This window comes from Lytechinus pictus, chromosome 7, assembly GCF_037042905.1.
Source record: "Lytechinus pictus isolate F3 Inbred chromosome 7, Lp3.0, whole genome shotgun sequence".
NCBI classification, from domain to species: Eukaryota; Metazoa; Echinodermata; class Echinoidea; order Temnopleuroida; family Toxopneustidae; genus Lytechinus; species Lytechinus pictus.
In genome coordinates this window covers 441,652-463,530 of record NC_087251.1, presented here as the reverse complement: position 1 = coordinate 463,530, position 21,879 = coordinate 441,652, and the positions used below count along the sequence as shown (strand labels likewise).

The following is a 21,879-nucleotide window of genomic DNA, read 5'->3' as shown; positions in this document are numbered from 1 at the left end:
GGATTAAATCCGATATCAGCCTTTCATCCACCAGTTTCTCATAGTGCACTGTAAAAACTGTGGTGTTAAAACTGACACCAATTGGTGTTAATAGAGGACCACACCCTGAGGTGTTAAAGTAACACCCTAGAGATTGAACATAACACCAAAGAGTGTAAATGTAACAACCATAGGTGTTGTAATAACACCTATCAGTAGAGGCGCACGGCCAATATGGGAGACTTTCTCCAATAGGGGAGACAATCTCCCACATTGGAGACTTGCTTTGCAAAAGGACAAAAGAAACAACACCAACAAAAGCATGATTTTTTCCACCCAAAATTTTGTCTCACTGAGGTCAGAAGCCCATTTGTTTTGTGTGTGATTGACAACAAAAATCCTTATCAAAACAAAAGTAGACGGTGAATTTTTAAAGTAGACGGTGAAAAGGGGTAATTTTTCATGATGAATCTCCTTATCACTTTTTTATTTGCCGCCAAGGTAATCCTTTTGCAGCAAATGTAAACAAAGGAAATAGGTCTCCAAAACTGGAGACTGTCTCTGAAATTGGATACCCAAATTCTTTACAAAAGTCTCTGATATTGGAGATAATCTCTCACATTGGAGACAGTCTCCAATATTGGCCGTGCGCCTCTACTGCCTATAGGTGTAAAACTAACACCACAAATTTAACACCGGTGTAAAATATCTGGTGTGGTCCTATGTACACCGGTTAACACCACAGTTTTTGCTGTGTGCGCTAACAATTCCCTAGTGACACTAAAGACCACACGCAGAGTGGGGGAGGGATTGCGGGGGCGTTAAGGGTCGAATGCACATTATCGCCCATTATCATTAACTTTCAAAGCTAGACAAACGCCGTCTTTTGATCGCTCTGTATCATTTCGAGCAGGAACAATAATGAAAAACCGGATATGCGGTTTAGTTGTCGATATATTTTTTTCTTATAAAAAAACATTGAATGAAGAAAAAGAAAATGCTTGGGATCCACAGATGACATCCCCATACAAAACATCTTACTTATGAAAAAAAAGTGAAACTGTATGATACTCATTGTAACTTTCATACTGCAGTATTTGATAAACCCAGAATCATTTTAGGTCTATTTTTTAAGTTTAGCAACATTTTGTGAATAAATAGACTATATAGGGCCTTTATACAAATAATGGGAACTGATAGATGTGACGATCCTTTTTTTTTAGTGCCGCATGTGGTTATTCAAATGAGGAAACTCTTCACCCTCTATATTTTATTATGAACATGATGAATGGGTGCTACTGCGTATTTCGCGAACCGATACCATTAGATTGTTGGATGCATGGAATATCTCTGTCGTTCTTTGATTTTCGCCATCATTTCCGATTGATGTATTATCGATTGTTTTGAGGTGCAAACAATTTAAGATAAATTTCATATATCTTTAGGACTGAATTCATGTTCTCTGAGAACATAAATGACACTTTCCTTGACAATATTGGAAAGGCAAATGAAATGGAGTTACAAACATCTCAAATTAATTCACGATCGATCGCGCATGATTTGAAACTTAATTTGAGTGTAAACGATTTAAATAACTGATATTTCCCTATATGGACGAACCCATGTTCTGTCAGAAAAAATTAAATGACTAATTTCCCGACAAAGTCGAAAAAACATTTTTTATGGAATAAAAGTCGCAAAATTTCTTATTCGTGATCCAATCCGACATGAGATGAAAGTATTTCAGTATGGAATATCGAGTTAAAAGATATCCTCTGTCTATAAAAATATATTTTAAGACTTTCGATGTGGAAATAATTGATTTTTGTTGTGCTATGAATATCTATATCTTCCAACAATATACGATTGTTGTTCTTGATCCGACCCGTTATAAAATGATGGTCGACTTCAAGAAAATCGTAGATATACCTATACAGAGTTTCGATCTAGATGATACTTAAAGTTGAATTAAGAAGACGATTCCAAATATTGAGATATTTACATTAATAGCAACCTTACAACCCCCCAAACACTAATAGGTGATTCGACCCCCATTTTCTTTTTTCAAAATAGTGAATTTGAACGATTTATCCCTACCCATTTTCCCTGAGTTCGCTCCTGCAATGCCTACCGAGACGGGTGTTCTTTGAGTGTGATGTCACCGGGGGGTATTCGGTCCCGGTGTAGTAATCAAGGCAGTGCCGTTTTGTGTACTATGCACGTACTCCTTCATATGGAATAACTGCAGTTGAAGTTGTATCTGCGAGCCATAGAACTTGCAAAGAGGAAATGATTAAAATATTTGTGGCCGTACTATTATTCCAAATATGTGAATTCCCTCAGAATGATACCATAGACCCTAAAGGAATAATTTCAAGGTGAATAATATGAAATTTGATCGAGATCTTCTCACCAGTCGATACCGTAGCAGACGTGTTATTATGACATATTTATCCGCGTGTGACGCGGCTCTTGCAAAAAAACACAGTTGGTTGCGGAATTGCTTTACGTGCCGACCGGCCGCCCGCTCCGGCGCAGCTAGCTGTCGAGCTACCGTACCGTTCTTGTTGTCTTCAACCATAGAGATGTATACTAATTACTATATATCTTTCTGTCTTCAACTCACTTCCGAATTGCGTTTGTATGTGTGACGGTGACCCCTAGCGTAATTAAATATAGAAAACAACTCAGAAGGCCGAGAGAGAATACTATACGTTTGGTTCAAGATTGTTCTGTGGAATGAGCTATGAGTGGAAATGATCCAGAGGATATAAAAGTGGAGTCAAAGACAAAAGAAAAGAAGAAAAAACGCCAGGGGATCGCTGCACGGCCATGAACTAAGTCGACATACCAGACCATAACAGTACACTCAATGCCTGGGTATTGTGTGTACTAGTATTATGCGTTCAGCGCGCGCTGAGCTAGCCGCCGGAATTACTTTCCAGCTACTCACTTGATTGAACATCGTGATAAAATAAATGAGAAATAGTGAAAATATCATTCAATAACTCACTGTTTGCTATCTTACATCATGATTGAAGAGTTCATGGTGGTTATTCATACTGTTTTTTATACAGGGAAAGTAAAGATTTGTACATATCAGTCCTATTTGTTTGATTTGAGTTGCTTTGAAAAAAAATTGTAAAATATCTTTCTCTCTCTGCATAGCATTTCTGTATGACATTCAGGCACCTCTTATACTAAATTCCCCCCGGTGACGTCACACTCCGAGTGACTTTTCTGTACACTCGTCTCTCGGGCTCTGACAGGTGGCTAATTTCATAGACTTTCAAAGCAAAATATCGAGAAGGCAGAGGATTATTGTGACATGCTATGTGTTTGAACAACTTATATATACTATATATTGTATGTAGAACCTATATTTATGGAAACTCACCCCCTTCTTAATTCAACTTTAAAAGGTTTCGAATCGGAAAGAGATCCGACCCGACATAAAATGGCGGTATAAGATTGACAAATATCGAGTTCATAACGATCTTAAATTATTAAAAATATACTTCAGAAGAGTTTTGGAACGGAAAGAATCTAATTCTCCCTACGCTATAATATCTACATCTTCTAACAAGATGCAACTATTGCTTGTTCTTGATCCGACCCGATATGAAATTAAGTATTAAAAAAAGTTACTCCTCCCCCTAATCAAAATTACCCTGCTGCCGCCCATCCTCCTACCCCGGATGCCGGGCAAGGGGATTTTAAAAATATAGTAATGTACATAAATAATGATCCGCATATATTCATACAATTTGCGTTCAGAATTTTATATTGCTCTAGATGCACATCACATGGCGGTAAATGAACGTGGACTGAAAAAGGGACGATATGTTCTATTTCCACTCCATGCAGAATCATTGCCATGTTCGTGCCATTTCTAGTTAATTGATGCATACGCAGTTGTTGATGATTATTTTACATCTCGTCTTTTTCTAACAATTTCGTCCAAAAAGCGTCACTTCTCTCCTGTGTCTAATTTTTCAACAAAGTTAGAGCTGCAATGCTTTTATCCTCTCAACGATAAAATGCGAAGGAACAATAGATTTAATTCCCTATAGAATTAGAGCTATTGTGACAAGTTCGAGCAACTGGCACTTCGTCATTTCACAAAGGAGTGATTAGTCCTCATGATCGAATTCATTGAGCCCGAGCTTCAATGAAAACACTAACGTTGGCATCTCGGTTTTTTTTTTGTCTGGACGATCTTTGTGCATTTCTTGGCAAAAATAACTATTACAAGATTTCTTTGAACAGGAGTGAAAGCAGGAAGCCTGACCATGTTGACGTTATTCCAAGTGGTGCAAAAATAAACCCCAAGATGAAACTATGAACAATGAGCACGCAATAGACAGACGAACATTATATTTCAAAAGTGTTTCGGGTAATTATAATTTGTCAATGTAATTTGAAAAATCGCGAGAGCAAAATAAAGTGTGAAAACGGAGAAAAGAAAGCAAATGCAATGAATTAAAGGATGTTAAAAAAAAACAAATGTGAAAAATAGATCATGAAGATTTAAAGAACGGGATTTTATAAATAGCGACCAAGCCGACATTATATGTTTTGGGTAGTTGGACATCAAACATGTGGTGGTAGGCGGGGGGGGGGGGGGGGGGAACACGTCCTTCCAAAAGTCAGTTAAGCGTAGGGGACACAAAATTGCCATACATGTACCTCCCTGCTCACCCCCACCCTCTCCCTGGCTCCCCCAACAAATGGAAGCTTTATTTCATTTGATTATTTACGAACGTTCTCTACTTGTCAAAACTATCTAAATTGTTAAAGATCTGCCTTATAAAAAATTCAAGCGCAGTTCGTGTCGTGTTCTCGTGCTTGCGCCATTTACAAAGGCCAAATGAAATTTGATCTTAGTTATATAGCAATATAATGAGGCATATATCTTAAAGTAGCTGAAAAGGCGACAAGGCATTGTGGTCCCGGGTAAATCTAGGAGTTACACCCATAAGTGCCCACATTAGTATTGACTTGGTTTTATACCCCCCCCCCCCCCGATTTTTAAGTTTATCTTTCTTTTAATTATTAGAAAGTCAAAAAGGGGCCTAAGCTTTCGATCCTAGCAGAATCTTCGTCGGAGGCAAAATGACAAACATATAAAGTGGAACAACCATAATATAGACCACAAACAAGCTACAGCAACGCTAGAAACAAGGAGACAAAAGGGGCATTAGTGAGTAGAGAAGACCAATCAGGTTAGTGAAGGGGATGAAAGAAAAGGAGTAGGCAGACACAAAGGGAAGTCAGTGTAAGTAAGGCCAGTAAAAGACCTCAAGCCAAGAGGGATTAAGATAATGAGGCAGGCAACATCAAACAGGATCTGGAACAAAACAGTGATAATGGGATGAATAGCAAGAGAATTAGTGAGAGGTGGGTCAAACAGGTTACAAAGAAAGGCATGATAAACTGGTGCATAAGAGTGGGGGGGGGGGGGGGGAAATTTAATTATGTTAACAATTTGCATAGATTTTGTATCCCCACGCCGATACAAAAGGTAAGTTAGAATCAAAGTTCTAATAATCCCGCCTTCTAACGAGGTATTCTGTTTGGATGCCTATTGACATTACCGCCCTAAAAAATATATATGTACATAATTATACCATAGAGCTATACATACTTTGTTGATTTCAACGTGCCCAGGATTTTATAGGTCTAATAAGTTTCGCCGCCCCCCCCCCCCCCCCCCCCCCCGTTTACATGAAATCGTTGACCAATTTTTCAAAAGATTTTAGTGTTGGATGACTTTTAATAGCATTAAAATATTATAAGAGGGCAAAAAGTAGAGACTCCACAGGATGTTCCTTCTTATCCCCTTTTAAGATTAACTGATTAAGAAATACCTAACAAAGGTGCTGTTTAAGTTATTAAAGATCAAAGCGTCCATTTGCTTTCACCATATAATGCGCGGCGAGTTCTTTTCAAAGAAAGTATCCGACGTAGATTATATTGATTAATTATCATTGAAGGGTCATGGGCGTAGCGGACATAAATATTCTGCGAAAGATCCTGCTCTTTTCATTGCGCTTGAGCGTTTTTCATTAAATTGATTAATTGTGTATACATGTACGAGTATGAAAACAGTCATAATGAATTGCGAAGAAGCACTATTATACTCACCTGCTGTGACCAAATAATCCAATGATTATGTAAAAATGAAATGAAATTATTCGAATACTTTTGCATAAAATATTATGGCATAAAATAACAAATTTTGTAATTTGAACCATCAAATTAATGGCAAGGTGAATTATATCATTCTAAAACAGGAACAAGCGATTATCGTACATTGGTGGAAGAAATATTTAATTTTTAAGCAGGGTTAATTAGATATATATGTATCCTTCCACCTTGAAACGTACTAGAAGTATTTTCTAGATCATTTATAAGACAGTTTTTGGCTCAATATTTCGCACATTTATACCTTCATTTCGTGTTGGAGCAGAAATAAACACACAAGATATAATCGTACATTGTTGAAAAATACCATAGATTATTGCGAAAGGCAGTCAGATGCTTTCCGCCTCGTAACTATTTAGAAATCTACGACCCGTTTTATCTATTAACATTCCAAATATTTTGCTTCATTTCATGTCGGGTCGGATTCAAGAACGAGTTATCATCGTACATTGTTCGAAGAATAGAATAGTTATTTTATTTCCGCCTTAAAACTATTTTCGAATAATCTAGGACCCGTGTTATCTGTCAATATTCCATATATTTTGTTTTATTAAATGTCTGGTCGAATTCAAGAGCAAGCGATTATCGTACATCGTTAAAAAAAAAACGTAATTATTTCGCAAGTTTAATCATATGAATACGAATCTTTCCACCTAGAAATGTACCAGAATTTTTTTTATACCATTTAAGACACTTTTAGCTCAATACATGTATTTCATTGTGTTATACCTTCATTTCGTGCCAGAGCGGAAACAAACACACAAACGATAATCGTACATTGTTGGAAAATACCGTAGATTACTACGAAAGGTAATTAGATTCTTTCCGCCTTAAAACTATTTAAAAGTATATTTCGAATAATCTAGGACCCGTGTTATCTATCAATATTCCATATATTTTGTTTTATTAAATGTCTGGTGGAATTCAAGAACAAGCGATTATCGTACATTGTTCAAAGAAATACGTGATTATTTTGCAAGTTTAACTTTATGAATACGAATCTTTCCACCTTGAAACGTACCAGAAATATTTTCAAAATCATTTAAGACACTTTTAGTTCAACATTTCATTATTTTATACCTTTATTTCGTGCCAGAGTGGAAAAAAAAAACACACAGGCGATAATCGTACATTGTTGGAAAATACCATAGATTATTACGAAAGGTAATTAGATTCTTTCCGCCTTAAAACTATTTAAAAGTATATTTAGAATAATCTACGACCCGTGTTATCTTTTAACATTCCATGCATTTTGTTTTATTAAATGTCTGGTCGAATTCAAGAACAAGCGATTATCGTACATTGTTCGAAGAAATACATAATTATTTCGCAAGTTTAATTACATGAATACGAATCTTTCCACATTGAAACGTACCAGAAATATTTTTAAAAGTTTTTAAGACACTTTTTAGCTCAATATTTCATTCTTTTATAAGTTCATTTCGTGCCAGAACGGACCCAAACAAACACGCAAGCGATAATTTTACATTGCTAGAAGATACTATGCCCTATTTCATGTCGGGTCGGATTAAGAACAAGTGATGATCGTACTTTGTTGGAAGAAATAGATAATTTTTACGCAAGGGAAATAATATATAACTCATATCAATATGAATCTTTCCACCTCGAAACGTACAAGAAGTATTTTGCTAAAAATCTAAGACTCTTTTAAGCTCAATATTTCATAGTTCAATACCTCCATTTCGTGTCGGGCGGACAAGAAAAATCACCGCATCGGTCGCGCACATTTCACCAACGGATTTAGAAAGAAGCACATCATTTGAGTACGAGTATTCGCTTGCAAGTTGGCCGTGTGCAAGCTGCAAGGATAAAATCTAGGATTAATGATTCCTGTTAATCTGCTTTAATCTGAGCAGCGCGCCGCCGCTAGCTGCGTCTAGCGGGGAGATACATCCTGTTCACTAATTACTGCAGCGGGGGTGTGCTCGCGGGGTGCACGCTGCCAATACAATATGGATGGGCTCCCTTAGTCTAACAAGCCATTTATTTCCGGGTTCTGCAATGTGTGTGATGGAAACACTTCAGCGGCACTCTATGCACATGCGCCCCGACGCGGCCCTGCCTGGTCTCTGGCCGGCCGCGCTGCGCCAGGAGGCTACGAGAAGGGAAGTCCACGAGCACTGCAAGGCATTTTTCGTAAGCTTGTGTGCGCTTTATTCGAGCTGAAACTGGATCAACGATGGGATTAACAAGTGGATTACTATTACACCCCGACTTTCAGGAATAATTTTATTGACAATCCTGAAGAACAGAAGCAAAGTGGAGATTTTTTCGCCTACGGTACTTTCACTTCGGTTGATCGGATTCGAACACTTTCTCTTTCGTGAGTGAGCTATATAGCCTGGTCTGGCGCTGGCTGGCTGAACTGTGCGAAGCACGCCCTGCCCGATTCATCCACACTACAATCACATCGTCAGTGACGATGGAGATCATGGAGATGGAGTCATCCAAGACCAAGATGACAAAATACTTTTCGAAGTATAAAGATAATTTTCAAGCGGAATGGGATTGTGTGACAATTTTCACAGGAATCCCTCAGAGACTTTAAACAGGCCACATATAATTATAAGTCTTTGCAGGGCCAGCGCTAGGCAAGCTCATTTACCATGTTTACCACTACTGCAGCCCCTTCCCCCTCTGGACAATTAAGGTATTTTCATGTTGAATGCATTTTTATGAATTATGAAAAAAATTTACTGTATTGCCTGAAGTATATATTAAGTCAATGACAATTCATGAAATCACTCTAATGTGCATAATTTATCTATTTTCAAAAAGTTTTGATGGTTTAGACAGCTGTCGGTTACTATCAAATGTTGTTTCTTAATGTGTTTTGCTACCCATAACTCCCATTCGTGGGACAATGTTCTGCCGCTCCCTCACAAAATCAGACCTCCGCGAAATCTACTGGATTCTATCTTCCCAATGTTGGCAGCTCTGCCAATTACTATCAATAACTGGGATACATCCCTTTAATCTACATACCTGCCAACCATTCCGATTTTGGCAGAATTATACCGATTTTTCGACTTCCATTCCAAATTCCGAATTTTAAAACCAAAATTCTGATTTTTGGGTTAATCAATATAGTGTTGAAATTATTGAAACGACTGTATGATGCGACTAACGCATGCACAGCTGTAAGATGCGACTAACGCATAAACGACTGGAGCGCACGGCTACGCAAATGCGCTAGCTACACTATATACACAGAGAGCGACTTTAAACGGCGCGCAAACACTGCTAAGTGCCCAGTTCCATTGCAAATGCATGTGAAAATAACGAGCGTACGTACACGCAACGGCCGCACTTAGGGCGCTACATTTTGAGGTGTTGTCGTATTCTTCATGTTTTTTTATTATTTTTGTCTCGCCTGCATAGCAGAGCGAGACTATAGGCGCGGCTTTTCCGACGGCGGCGGCGTCAACATCAAATCTTAACCTAAGGTTAAGTTTTTGAAATGACATCATAACTTAGAAAGTATATGGACCTAGTTCATGAAACTTGGACATAAGGTTAATCAAGTATTACTGAACATCCTGCCTGAGTTTCAGGTCACATGACTAAGGTCAAAGGTCATTTAGGGTCAATGAACTTAGACTATGTTGGGATAATTATTTTCAAAATCTTAACCAAAGGTTAAGTTTTTGAAATGACATCATAACTTAGAAAGTATATGGACCTAGTTCATGAAACTTGGACATAAGGTTAATCAAGTATTAGTGAACATCTTGCTCGAGTTTCAGGTCACATGACCAAGGTCAAAGGTCATTTAGGGTCAATGAACTTTGGTCAAGTTGGGGGTATTTGTTGAATTACTATCATAACTTTAAAATTTATGGATCTAGTTAATGAAACTTGGACATAAGGTTAATCAAGTATTAGTGAACATCCTTCCTGAGTTTCAGGTCACATGACCATGGTCAAAGGTCATTTAAGGTCAATGAACTTTGGCCGTGTTGGGGGTCTTTGTTAAATTACCATCCTAACTCTGAAGGTTTATGGATCTAGTTCATAAAACTTGGACATAAGAGTAATCGAGTATCACTGAACATCCTGTACGAGTTTCAGGTCACGTGACCATGGTCAAAGGTCATTTCAGGTCAATGAACTTTGGCCGTGTTGGGGGTATTTGTTGAATTACCATCCTAACTCTGAAGTTTATGGATCTATTTCATAAAACTTGGGATATCAGAGTAATCAAGTATCACTGAACATCCCCTGTTAGTTTCAGGTCACAAAACCAAGGTCAAAGGTCAGTTAAGGTCAATAAACTTAGGCCATGTTGGGGTAATTGTTCAATTGCCATCATAACTTTGAAAGTTTATGGATAGAGTGAATGAAATGTGGACATGGGTGTAGTTGACAAGTCTTAAGTCACTGTTCAAATGTCATCTATGGTCAATGAACGTGGTATTATGTCATTATATGAATGGTGTTTTTGTGAATGATTATTTTATAACTGAAGATCGCCAACACAGATAGGCACACGTGGGACAGTGTATTATTATTGCTGGAATAAAGACCCGACGGAAGTGACAGAATACGCGCTTATTTTGCTTATTTCTCAGCAATGACACAATTTCTTCCAGAATCTTTTGGCACATATTTTTTATTCATACAAACAGACACTTTGGTGATCATTATATTAAATTCTGTAAAAAGTCATTTTGAGATCGTCCCCACAACTGGAATTTATCTTTAAGAATCATCGATGGTGATACTTTTGACGCGAAATATGGTGATTTAGGTAACAAAATATCACTTTTTATTTGAGGTTTTGCCTATGTCGCCGGATGATTTTGTAGTGTGGGAGTGAGTTAGTGAATGTGTAGTGTGTTGGTGATTTCAGTGGTATATTGCCGAGTCTGCTTGGGCAGCGCTGATGCGATGATCAACGGCTGCACACTAACCCCCGCCCGGCCGCGCACCGACGCAGTTACTCTAAGTTAGATCTATCCCTACGCAATTTTAACATTGATCTGTACTATATTTTTCGAATAAATGTCAAATTTTTGAGGAAGAAAGGAGATTATCAACTTCTGATCTCGAGTTAAACCTTCGGAGCCAAACACCAAATCTAGTACTTGCTTCGCTTGCCTAAACTCCCGGCGCCCGCCAAGTTGCTGCGCCTCGGCCTCCACGTCTCACCAGCGCACCGCGAGTGCAGTGGTGGGTGCGGGTCGGGCGCATGCAGTCGTTAGTTTCGGCTCCGTATTTGTCATGGTTGAAAATCTGCTTTCTTATACCAACAAGCACTTATCCAATGTCGGTTATGATATAACCTTGTCCTCAGTCAGTAACCCCTGTGTGGTGAAATAACATGAATAAGATTGTCAATGTTTGGCTTATTTCCCCTTGATGCATGATTGATAAATGGGCTGGATAAATAGATTCATGTTTTTTTTTTTGGCACGTCAGTTTTTAATACAGTAGGGCTAAATTAAATCTAAATTCATCATGAAAAATATGCCTTAGCCCAAAACTCAATTGAATTCTTGAAATTAATTTTTTCTAATTAAAAAGAGAATCTGTGGAGATGAAGATCTGCATCAATCTCACTTTCCACCAATAGAGGGCCTCACAAAAATATGCTCAAAATTAAAGTTTTTGGTGAACAAGAAAAATTATTCCTAAGTCTAAATAGATTCAAATGAAAACAAATCACACCTGAATGACACTTGGTGTTTTTTTGTCACAAAAGTGATATTTTAAAGACCTTTTTTTAATTGTTAATTGGTAAATGAAGGTAGACTCTACATGTAGGTCATCCTCTGATGTGGTAATGAGGGTAAATTTGCTTTAAAAGTGCAGGGAAATGCTTCTTTTACATGCTGAAAATGCAAAGAGTCCCTACCGTTGGAGCGGGCCGGACACCTGCTCGGCGCCCTCGTAGCTTTGATACTGATTTTTTATTATCAAAGGTTGGCAGGTGTGAATCTATGCTATTCATCGACATGAATGGCTACACCTAAGACCAGGGATTCTTTTTTCTTTTTTTCAAGCAGACACCCGCCATCTCTCTCCTTGAGAGTGGCCTACCAGCTCACCTGCAGGGGTGACCCCGTTAGTATGCAGGTGCTACCGACATACGGGTCTCAGTCCCAGCATGTCGGCAAGCTCCCGATAGTTGATGGCTGGGCTTCGCAACTTTTTATGTTGCTTTAGCACACCCTCGAGAAGAGCAGGCTTTTCCCCCCATGCTCTCTGTCAGCTTTAATCTGGTGTCGTGCACAGAGCGAATCAATCACGGACACCCGCCAGCCTGCACCCTGGGGAGCCGTCAGTGATTCATCTAAATCTCTGGTTCGCTCACCTGCATGGGTAACTCCTTTTAATATATAGGTGCTGCTGATCTTCTGGATTCACTCCAGTCAATTCATCACGGCTCCGACTCTTTCAGCGGTAACTCCCTCACATCTACATAGGCGGATCGGGGGGGGGGGGGGGGGGCTTGGGCCCCCCCCCTATTGGCGGAGCAAAAAAAGAAGAAAAAAACAGAGAAGAAAAAAAGGAGGGGAAAAGAGGAGGAAAAAAAATTGAAGGAAGAGTAGTGAATGAAATAAGTAAATTGTCAGGTACCTATTACTTTCGTGTATTCCATAAAGTTCTCAAAATATCTCTATTCAGGTCTGATCATCAAAACATCAGCTAGCACTGCATGCTCGCATTTTGATTGGTGAGCTATGTATATCTCAATATTAAATCATAACAGTTTATCAAAATTTCGGCTCGCGATTTGCGTTCGCGTTAATTATTAAAATATATATTAACTAATACATCCTACTCATAATTACAAAAGTGCTTGAAATGTCCAGTTTTCAGGCCATAATGTTGACAGATTTTGCGCTCTCACTAGGCTTATTAGATTAATAAATAAGATATTAATTTAATAATCAAATTTTCCTTTTTTCAGAATGGAATATAGAAAAGTTTCATTTCGCGTTAGGAAGATAGTCATCATTTTCATATGATGACATAATGTCCGTAGAATGTCTCAGTCCTATGTCAAAACTCAAAGTAATAATGAAAAATATCAGCTCTTTACGATCCATATCCACCTCACAATTTTCCAACAAAGTGCTTGAAATATAGAGCTTAAATTGACCCATTTTCAGATTGGAATATCAAATATTTTAAGCTTGCGCTTCATGCTCGCTTTATTAATTTTTGTGATGAAACATATATTTAGAATGCCCAGATTCTAGGTCTAAATCTGAAACATGCGCGCGCATGTTTATTCATATACGCAGCTTATTCTATATTTAAAACACATCCAGGTTCAGATTAGAATGTAAAAATTTTTTGGGACACATACGTTCAGTGCCGATATCGGGCCTTCCCGTTCGCTCTGCCGTGGCAGCCTAGTGGAGTAACCGAGCCTTGGTGGATCTGTGATTTTATTCTCACCTCGTTCTACTTCTTCGCCCACCTATTTTGGCGAGCAGTCCAGCTGACCCTAATGTTGACAGGGTAGGGCCGATCATTACCTCGCTCGTTCCCATCGGGAACATAGCTTATTGAGGAACCGTGTCTGGCTACGACTGTCCGGCTTCATGACATTTCATTTCTAATCGCCATCTTATTAGATAGTCACTTACATATGAAGCCATTACAGAGGAATCTTCGTTGCCATCATTCTGGCGTAGACTCACTGCTGTTAAGGATCCCCTGTCCGGTGGACATCCAACGCAGCCTAGCGTCATAGACCTGCACACCGCTCGGGTCACGCCACTTCACACCTCACTCCCGCCCGCCGCGGACGATGTGCCCTCGGGCGGTGGCGGTCATAGTACTGGGAGATGGGGTCGGGGGTCTGATCCCAGCCGCTCGCTCTGCCACACATGTATGTGTTTGTGATGCGAATCATGCTCAACTTCCCCCTACTCTCCCAGCTTAAGCAGATTGGCTGGACTGTGCTAACCCGCATAGACAGCAGGTCGGTCGTATTTTCTTGACACGTTTTGACTGCCCTTCGAGTGGTTTCTCCAACCAGAGATTCTCGGTCATTTCAAGCCCTTTTTCGGTGCTGCTGGAAACAGAACGGCTTGCCACAGCTCTCAACCAGAAGTCGCAGGTGGTCTGTTCTCACGCGAATGAGAAAGAGGCCAGCTTCTTGGTGCCTTCCCCTGCATGGGGGGCATCTGAGATGTGTTTCGCATTCTTTTTGTTTTTGGTGATATGGCTTGTATAATTGTAGCCGAATGCCGGTGAGTCCCGATTCTGGACTTATATTATTCTACAACTTGTTTTTACGGATTGGTCTAGCGATCTACTACTGAGCTGCGCAAGGCTCCAGTCTCCAATTGCGACTTTTCCCTTGTCAGACATTCCGAATGTCCGACAAAGGTGAATCACTATTGACCATCGGCGGCTATCGTTCCGCTTTTGCGACCTTTATGTGTCGGTCCCTTATGGTCAAATATCTCCAATCATAATCTTCTTACAAGACTCTTTTTCTTAAACGTCCAGCTTGTGTGACTTTAGTAAATCATGAAGTCTGTACTTGACGCTTGACTAACCCCTCCTTTGAGTTGGTGGCCAGGGCATCTTAGCGTATTCTTTCCATCAAGATTGCCTTTTTGTTTCCGATGGACTGTGGCCAGAGGCGTAGCTTTTCATGCTTGTGTTTGCTCTCGGACATTTCGGTGGGACTTCCGTGTAGTCTAGCAATTCCCACACCTTTGTTTTTGTCTAGAACCAATCGATCGCGCTTGGTTCACTGGAGTTTCCAAACTCCCCTTCAGACCCCATGCCTTCTAAGGATAGAGTCTGATGTCCTGTCCGGGTCTTTGAAAGACAATGTGGGTTCCCGATTCGGTTCAACCCTTGTGTTTTCTCGCGAACCTTTCAGCGTGTCTCGCGACTCCCTCTCACGCTGGTTTGTTGTTGTGTTTAGTTCAGCAGGTGCAACACGCTGCTTATGATACAAGGCCCATAATACAACAAGTTATCGGATCGTTTTGTCTCCTTTTTCAAGGTTTTTCCACTTGATGACTTTTCAGGGTCGCTTTTGGCGCTCCGCCTACACTTCCTGTCTTTTCCTTGAATGATATTTCATCTGAGGAGAAAAGTTTTCCCTCCTCAGCCCTGAAGGTAGCGGCCTCTGTTTTTTCGTCTCCTTGTTCCCTTGCATACTTTTTGCTTAAGACATGCCCCTCATCTTGCATGGCAACGTGTCTCAGTGTTCGTGCTCGTAAGAGGATGATGGAGTCTCTATGCATGAGTGACTGGACGTGCCGCTCGGGGGGGGGGGGAGATGAATGCTGTGCAAGGAATTTGGTGAGTTATTGTCTTCGGTGTAGCCATTCATGTGGATGAATAGCATACATGTAGATTAAAGGGATGTATCCAGTTATTTCGTAAATAAGAAAATCAGTAAGTATTTCCATGATTGTTGATGTCAATTATCTGGCCAGAGGTTGTGAAACCTGTCTGTAATGAGAGTTATTTGAGTACTGCCAACCAGAACTTTGTGATAACGTCCAAAACATTTGAATTCTCAACGGCTATTCAGCACCTCAATATAGAGTCCATATTGTCATTGAAAAATGATATGCTGATATATTTGCTGTTTGTGAACAAAGTTCTCTCAAATTTTCAGGACTTGTTTGGAATCATAATAGTGTATTTTAGCATCCACTTCGCAGACACTTTTGGCATTATTCAGAATCTATTGTATCTGCCCGCCAAATTGCAATGGTCAGATTAGAGGTCATTGTTGAAAGTTGGTGGACCAGGACAGCACATCATCTTAAGAATTGGACTGGACAAAAAATTGCAAATATGTATTTTGTCCAGAGTTCAGGATGACACTGTTGTTTTGATTCACCGATTTTCAACAATGGCTGCTTTGTTATAAGTGACTTTTGACAAAAGATTCTCTGTGTTAAAGAAAGCATCTGTGAAGTGATTACTAAAATGCCATAATGATCTGATTAGGTTTGGGGAATATTAATCAAAGGTCATGCATCTTCTCATTTTCTTGGTAATTCAAGAACTGTTTGAAGGAATTACTTCAAACTTGGTTTATGTATGCAGGGTGCTACATAACTTTTTAGAAGCACTTGCCCAGTCGGGCAAGTAAATTTTTAAATAGTTGGAATTTACTTGCCCAAAAATCTATTTCACTTGCCCGAAAAAATCATTGAAATTTACCTCTCCAAAGGAAAGTTTTGCGGTTTTATAAACCATTGACCCTTTTCTCTCTTTTGACATGAACAGGGGCCCATTTCATAAAGGACTTGCAACTGTTGTAACTTTGCCATTATGCCAACTACCATGGAAACCTTGATTATGATTGGCTGCTGAGCCATGTTACCATGGTAGATGCCATAATGGCAAAGTTACAACAGTTGCAAGTCTTTTATGAAACAGGCCCCTGATCTACTGTGTTATTGCATTTCTTTTTCCAAAGTGATTTTATCTTGCCTGCCATGACCAAAATTAGGGTCAATATATCATATCGACCCTAATTTTGGTAATTCTACTTTGAGAATTTTGCTTGCCCAATTCGGGCAAGTAGTTTTGGTCTTTACTTAAAAAAACTTGCCCCGGGCAATCGAGCAAGTGCTTATGTAGCACCCTGGTATGCAAGCATATAGAAATGACAATGATCCTTAGTTTGGGGTAATGGCTAGTTCAATATTAATGAAAATGATCTCATTCATTTGTCATGCCAAGGTTAAAGCTCACAGATGATGTTTAATCCATGAAAGGCTTATTTTCAATGAATGAGAATATGCAGAATATAATTGAAATTACTTTCTTTAATGACCTGAAATGGAAAATGTGATTAGATTCATTTGATAGTTTTCACAGTATCAGAAAAAGTATGCAATATAGTTTAGATATGGTAATCACAGAGGCATAAATTTTTATTGTTTGCAGTGAAGAATCCTTCTAGTTTACTCTTATAGAGCAATTTTGTGGTCACTTCAAGCACCCCGTCAGACTAGGTATTCTTCAGCCTTGTTTCTCTTTTCTCCATCCATTTGGATCAGCCTGTGAGGACTTCTTGATTACGTTTCAAGTTTAGTTTAAAGTTTCGAACGAAGTCTCATGCTTACGTCATTGTTTAATGCTCCATTCAGCTTTGCAAAGTGCCTTTTGTATCTTTATACTGTTTTTTTAAACCCCATTTCATTCAATTACCAACAATCCCACTCAACTGTGCCCGTGGATACGCTTTTGTTCTTTGTCTCTCTTTCTTTCCGTCAGTTTAATATGTTTTTTCAAACTGCTTAGTCAACTTCATACCGTCCCAATCAAACGTTTCCCTTTTTTCTAGTGATCTTTGCAAGGTTGGATGGAGTCCGCCCTTTCTTGTGTATATTGATTAATCATATTTCACATATATATATTCTGTATTTTGTATTAGCCTGACTTGAAACGGATATTTCAATATTCGGATACCCGACACTGAAAACCGGACGGCAGACGGGTATCCGAAATTTTACCCTGAAATATAAAAAATAATATCCATTTGCACTTATTTGAGTTATATTTAAGATTTTCAGTTATATTTGAGTTTTGAACCTATCCGATGATGGAGAGAGTCAGCGTGTGCTAATTAAAATATTTCTAAAAACCACGAAATTACGAGAAGCTGAATATTTTGGGTTGAATCTGTTTTGCAATCGGATTTGACTAATGTGAGTTAGCGTGAGGCTACGGCTACAAATGTAGATTGTATGACTGTGTAAGCTATTAGTAAATGACTATTATTTGAGTTATACAAGTCGGGCCTAGTTACAATCCCATTTAATGGTTGCGAGAGTATGGGGGTGTTGCAAGAAAATATTTGCGATCAATTGCAAATATTCTGTTGCAATTTTACAACTGATAGATCAATGTTAACTGTAGCAAATCAGATTAAACTTCTTGTTTCAAGGAGCAGATTAGCAATCAATCACTTATTTGCAATTAACTACAAGACATATGATTAATTTAGGGACCAAAAATAGACTTGAAATTGATCGCAAGTTTCTTGCAACACCCCATTTGTGTGTTTATTTTTTAGTTCCGATTGAATGAAATAAGATGCAATGAATTTGACCTAGGCGAGTGTAAGTGCGAGTCTACTATTGAGCACTTTTAGAAATGTACGTCCACATAGTGGACTGGTACGAGATGACGTCAATTTTTGGCGTTCCATATGCCTCAGGTCCTCACACACGTCCACTATCAGAATCGAGAACCTCGCCACATCTATTTTGCGGTTCTCCTAAATCATAGTGGACGTGTACGTGAGGGACGTCATTTTGACCATTCAAGCCCACCTTTCCCTTTTAAAACACAGTTTACAGTGACTTTTCACAAAATTAATGTAAGTTGTACGATGCATTATGTTTATCATATTTGGAATTGCTTTCTGACCTCCAAAATTTATATCGATATATATCCTAACTCGAGCAAAAAGGAATCAAAGCAAGTGAAAGGGTACGTGTGCACAAGTTGCACTTTCGCATCACCCGACCGGGTCGCCAGGCGATCGTACGCCAGATCTTCCGTGACGGGCAGCGTGTCATGACCCGCTGGTTATCGCGCTGTTTCACGTGGATTTACGTACACGTACAAGTCGAGAGAAATCTAAAGTATTCGCAATTGTAGTGAACAAGGGCAGACGACGCCGTTGACTCAAACGATCAGAGGACTGCTACGTCGTTCACGTTCACTGCTCCTAAAAGTCTCTATTACTAAAAATCTAAAACCAGACAGGCCTACATCATTCAGCTCACGCATGTGCTGTCCTGTCTGGAGTGAACCGTCCGATATATATTTGGTCACATTACACTCGCTGCACCTTCAAATGGGATCGTACTTGGAATATTTTCAGTTTCATGTCGGGTTTCTCCCCATTCCCCAAATTATAGCCAAGCTTCTCATTTTTCAACTTTTGAAACATAATCACATTTCTAACAAAGATTCAAGACAAGATTTAATCACAGTAACAGTAACCAATCACTTACATTCATCACCAGTAAGTTTTACTGCAAAACACGTATTCACAACCGACCACATCATAAACGGCGGGCGCACATCATAAACCTTTCTGGCACGATACCGCCTTTTAAGTATTGTCGTTTACGTGATGATATCAAAATTTATAGTGGATACGCCATTTAAACTGAAATAAAGGAAAATGTGTGTTTCGTAATTTATATATTAAATATTAATTCATGAAAGAGATTTTCAATTGACAATTATCATTCTTTCATAATTCTCATCATTCATCGCTATCATCTTCACAAATCTTGATAATCATTTAAAATCATTTTCACTAGCCATCACTCATCATCATCGTCATTCATTTCAGTTTCACTCTCATTATCATTCATCACAAAGTCCGCCATTATCATAATCACCAGTATCTTCATTGGTAACCAAAGTTGCTGTGAGAAAAAGTAGAATTCATTTTGCATTTGATGAATAGATTACAAGAAACAACATGACACACCCGAGTAACCCGATCAACATTTATTTGACGCTTAAATGGTTTCAAATTATCTGCATTCTTCACTCGCATTGAAAGTCGAGGTAAGAAAATATACGATGAGTTACGGATTTGAAATCATCAAAACATAATACGAGAAAGAAAAACGATCTTAAGCGACACCATAGTAAAATCGCCATCGTTGTCAGAACGGAACTTTACTCTATTTACGGACGGTCATGCTCCAAAACTTATATAAGGTCATGTTTCAAAACTGATATAAAAACGATGGTTTTCGGCGGTAATATATTACCGAAGAAGATTAATTGATATTGGTGATTATATTGGCGACCAAAACTTATAAATTTTGTTGGTGAGTCTTACTAAATTTAATGAGTTTTTGTGACAGGAAAGTGGTGAATCAGTGTCCATGGATACCCAAACCCGAAAAATGAAAACCGTTATCTGTCCACGCGGGCGGAAACCGTTCGGATATCCGTTTGGTGGCAGCACTAAACTCTTCTGTTGAATTTGTATGTGAATTTTTTACTCTGTACAAATATTTACAATTCAGCCATTGGCTGCCAAGAATGTTTTGATGCCTAATAAAGACCATTATTATTATTCAAATTGAAAACAGGCCGATATTTACACAACTCCACTATGCCCGTTTGCTACATATTAAATGTTGCTCAGAGAAACATGTCACTACTGGGTGCACTATTATACTTGTACATTCAAACCAACACAGACATAGGATTTAAAATTCATGTATTCTTTGTGTACATATTTTAACAAACAATTTGGGTTAGATAAAAGCAGAATGATGAAACATGGGGGCTTGGTCAAAATTCATTGTGAATGATTTTCTTCCTAAAAGCTTGTATGAATATGTGTCTGATTGAATATATACAGGAGAGAAATGGCACACCATGGGATTGCATGACATATAGGGGAGCTACTTACATGTGAGGTCACATGACTTCAATAACTCTGTACTTTTGTTTCTGTCTCAGGCCCCTGATTACTATCGTATCATCAAGCGTCCCATGGACTTTTCAGCAATGCAGACCAAGGTCAATGATTACCAGTACTCTAATGCAGCTGAGCTCATCGCCGATGCTAGACTCATTTTTACCAACTGTCAACAGTACAACCGTAGATCAAGCCCAGAATACAAGGCTGGACTTAAAGTATCTGCCTTCCTTGAGAAGCGAATCAAAGAACTAGACATTGAGGTTAGCCTTGAAGATGGTGGCACTGCTGATACGGACACGCCCACTTCAAGAAAGCGCTCCCGGCAACGATAACTGATCAAAATTTGGATTTCACTTTCAGTATGTTTTCTTTCTGTTGGTGTTGATCAAATTGTGAGAGTAAAGTTTGTATGTTGGATTCTTTATAAATGCCCTGTAGTTTGCTTTGCCTTTTGCACGAGTCATCGATATATTCTTCATTTTGGCCAACAATGTGAAGTGAATTTGTTAAGATATGTCATTCCTTTATATTGTCCTTCATCACAATCACTTTAAGTGATTTGAAGGTTTTTTTTTCTAAGATAAGAGATGAATAAATCATCAACAATAATCATACTAAATCATAATTTCCTATTTCATGGAATAAAATTTACTTTTCTCACAATTTTATTTTTTCTGTAATTTACATTGAATGTATTGTATTACAAAAAAACTACTATAATAAAAACTAACTTGTTAAGTAAATCACTTTGATGTAAATAATTTTGATGAGATGACTAGCATGCATTGAAAAGGGATTTACAGGTAATGAAATGGAATATATTTATTGAATTAGTGTGATATAGAGTCCCTGTGTTTGTAGAAATAATTTACATTTTTAAATTTATTGAGTTTGTTATAATACTAAAATTAAAGAGACATTGAATAAGTCATATTTACGCCTCATTCAAACATAGGCCAGCATTGCCCCACAATGCTTTGTGCACTAAGTCAATAGGATCTAAAGCAGTCTTCTTTCTGTGCACCAAGTCAATAAGATCTAAAGCAGTCTTCTTTCGGTGCACCAAGTCAATAGGATCTAAAGCAGTCTTCTTTCTGTGCACCAAGTCAATAGGATCTAAAGCAGTCTTCTTTCTGTGCACCAAGTCAATAGGATCTAAAGCAGTCTTCTTTCTGTGCACCAAGTCAATAGGATCTAAAGCAGTCTTCTTTCTGTGCACCAAGTCAATAGGATCTAAAGCAGTCTTCTTTCTGTGCACC

General features: G+C 38.7%; 1 protein-coding gene across 1 annotated transcript in view; it reads left to right on the top strand.

Moving 5' to 3' along the window:
• The window catches only part of LOC129265635 (bromodomain adjacent to zinc finger domain protein 1A-like), a 43,792-nt gene extending 22,840 nt beyond the window's left edge, over positions 1–20,952 (top strand). The window contains exon 4 of the mRNA XM_064101333.1: positions 20,659–20,952. Within this exon, the coding sequence (XP_063957403.1) occupies positions 20,659–20,952 (294 nt within the window). The remainder of the gene's footprint in view (positions 1–20,658) is intronic.
• Positions 20,953–21,879: the final 927 nt, after the last annotated feature.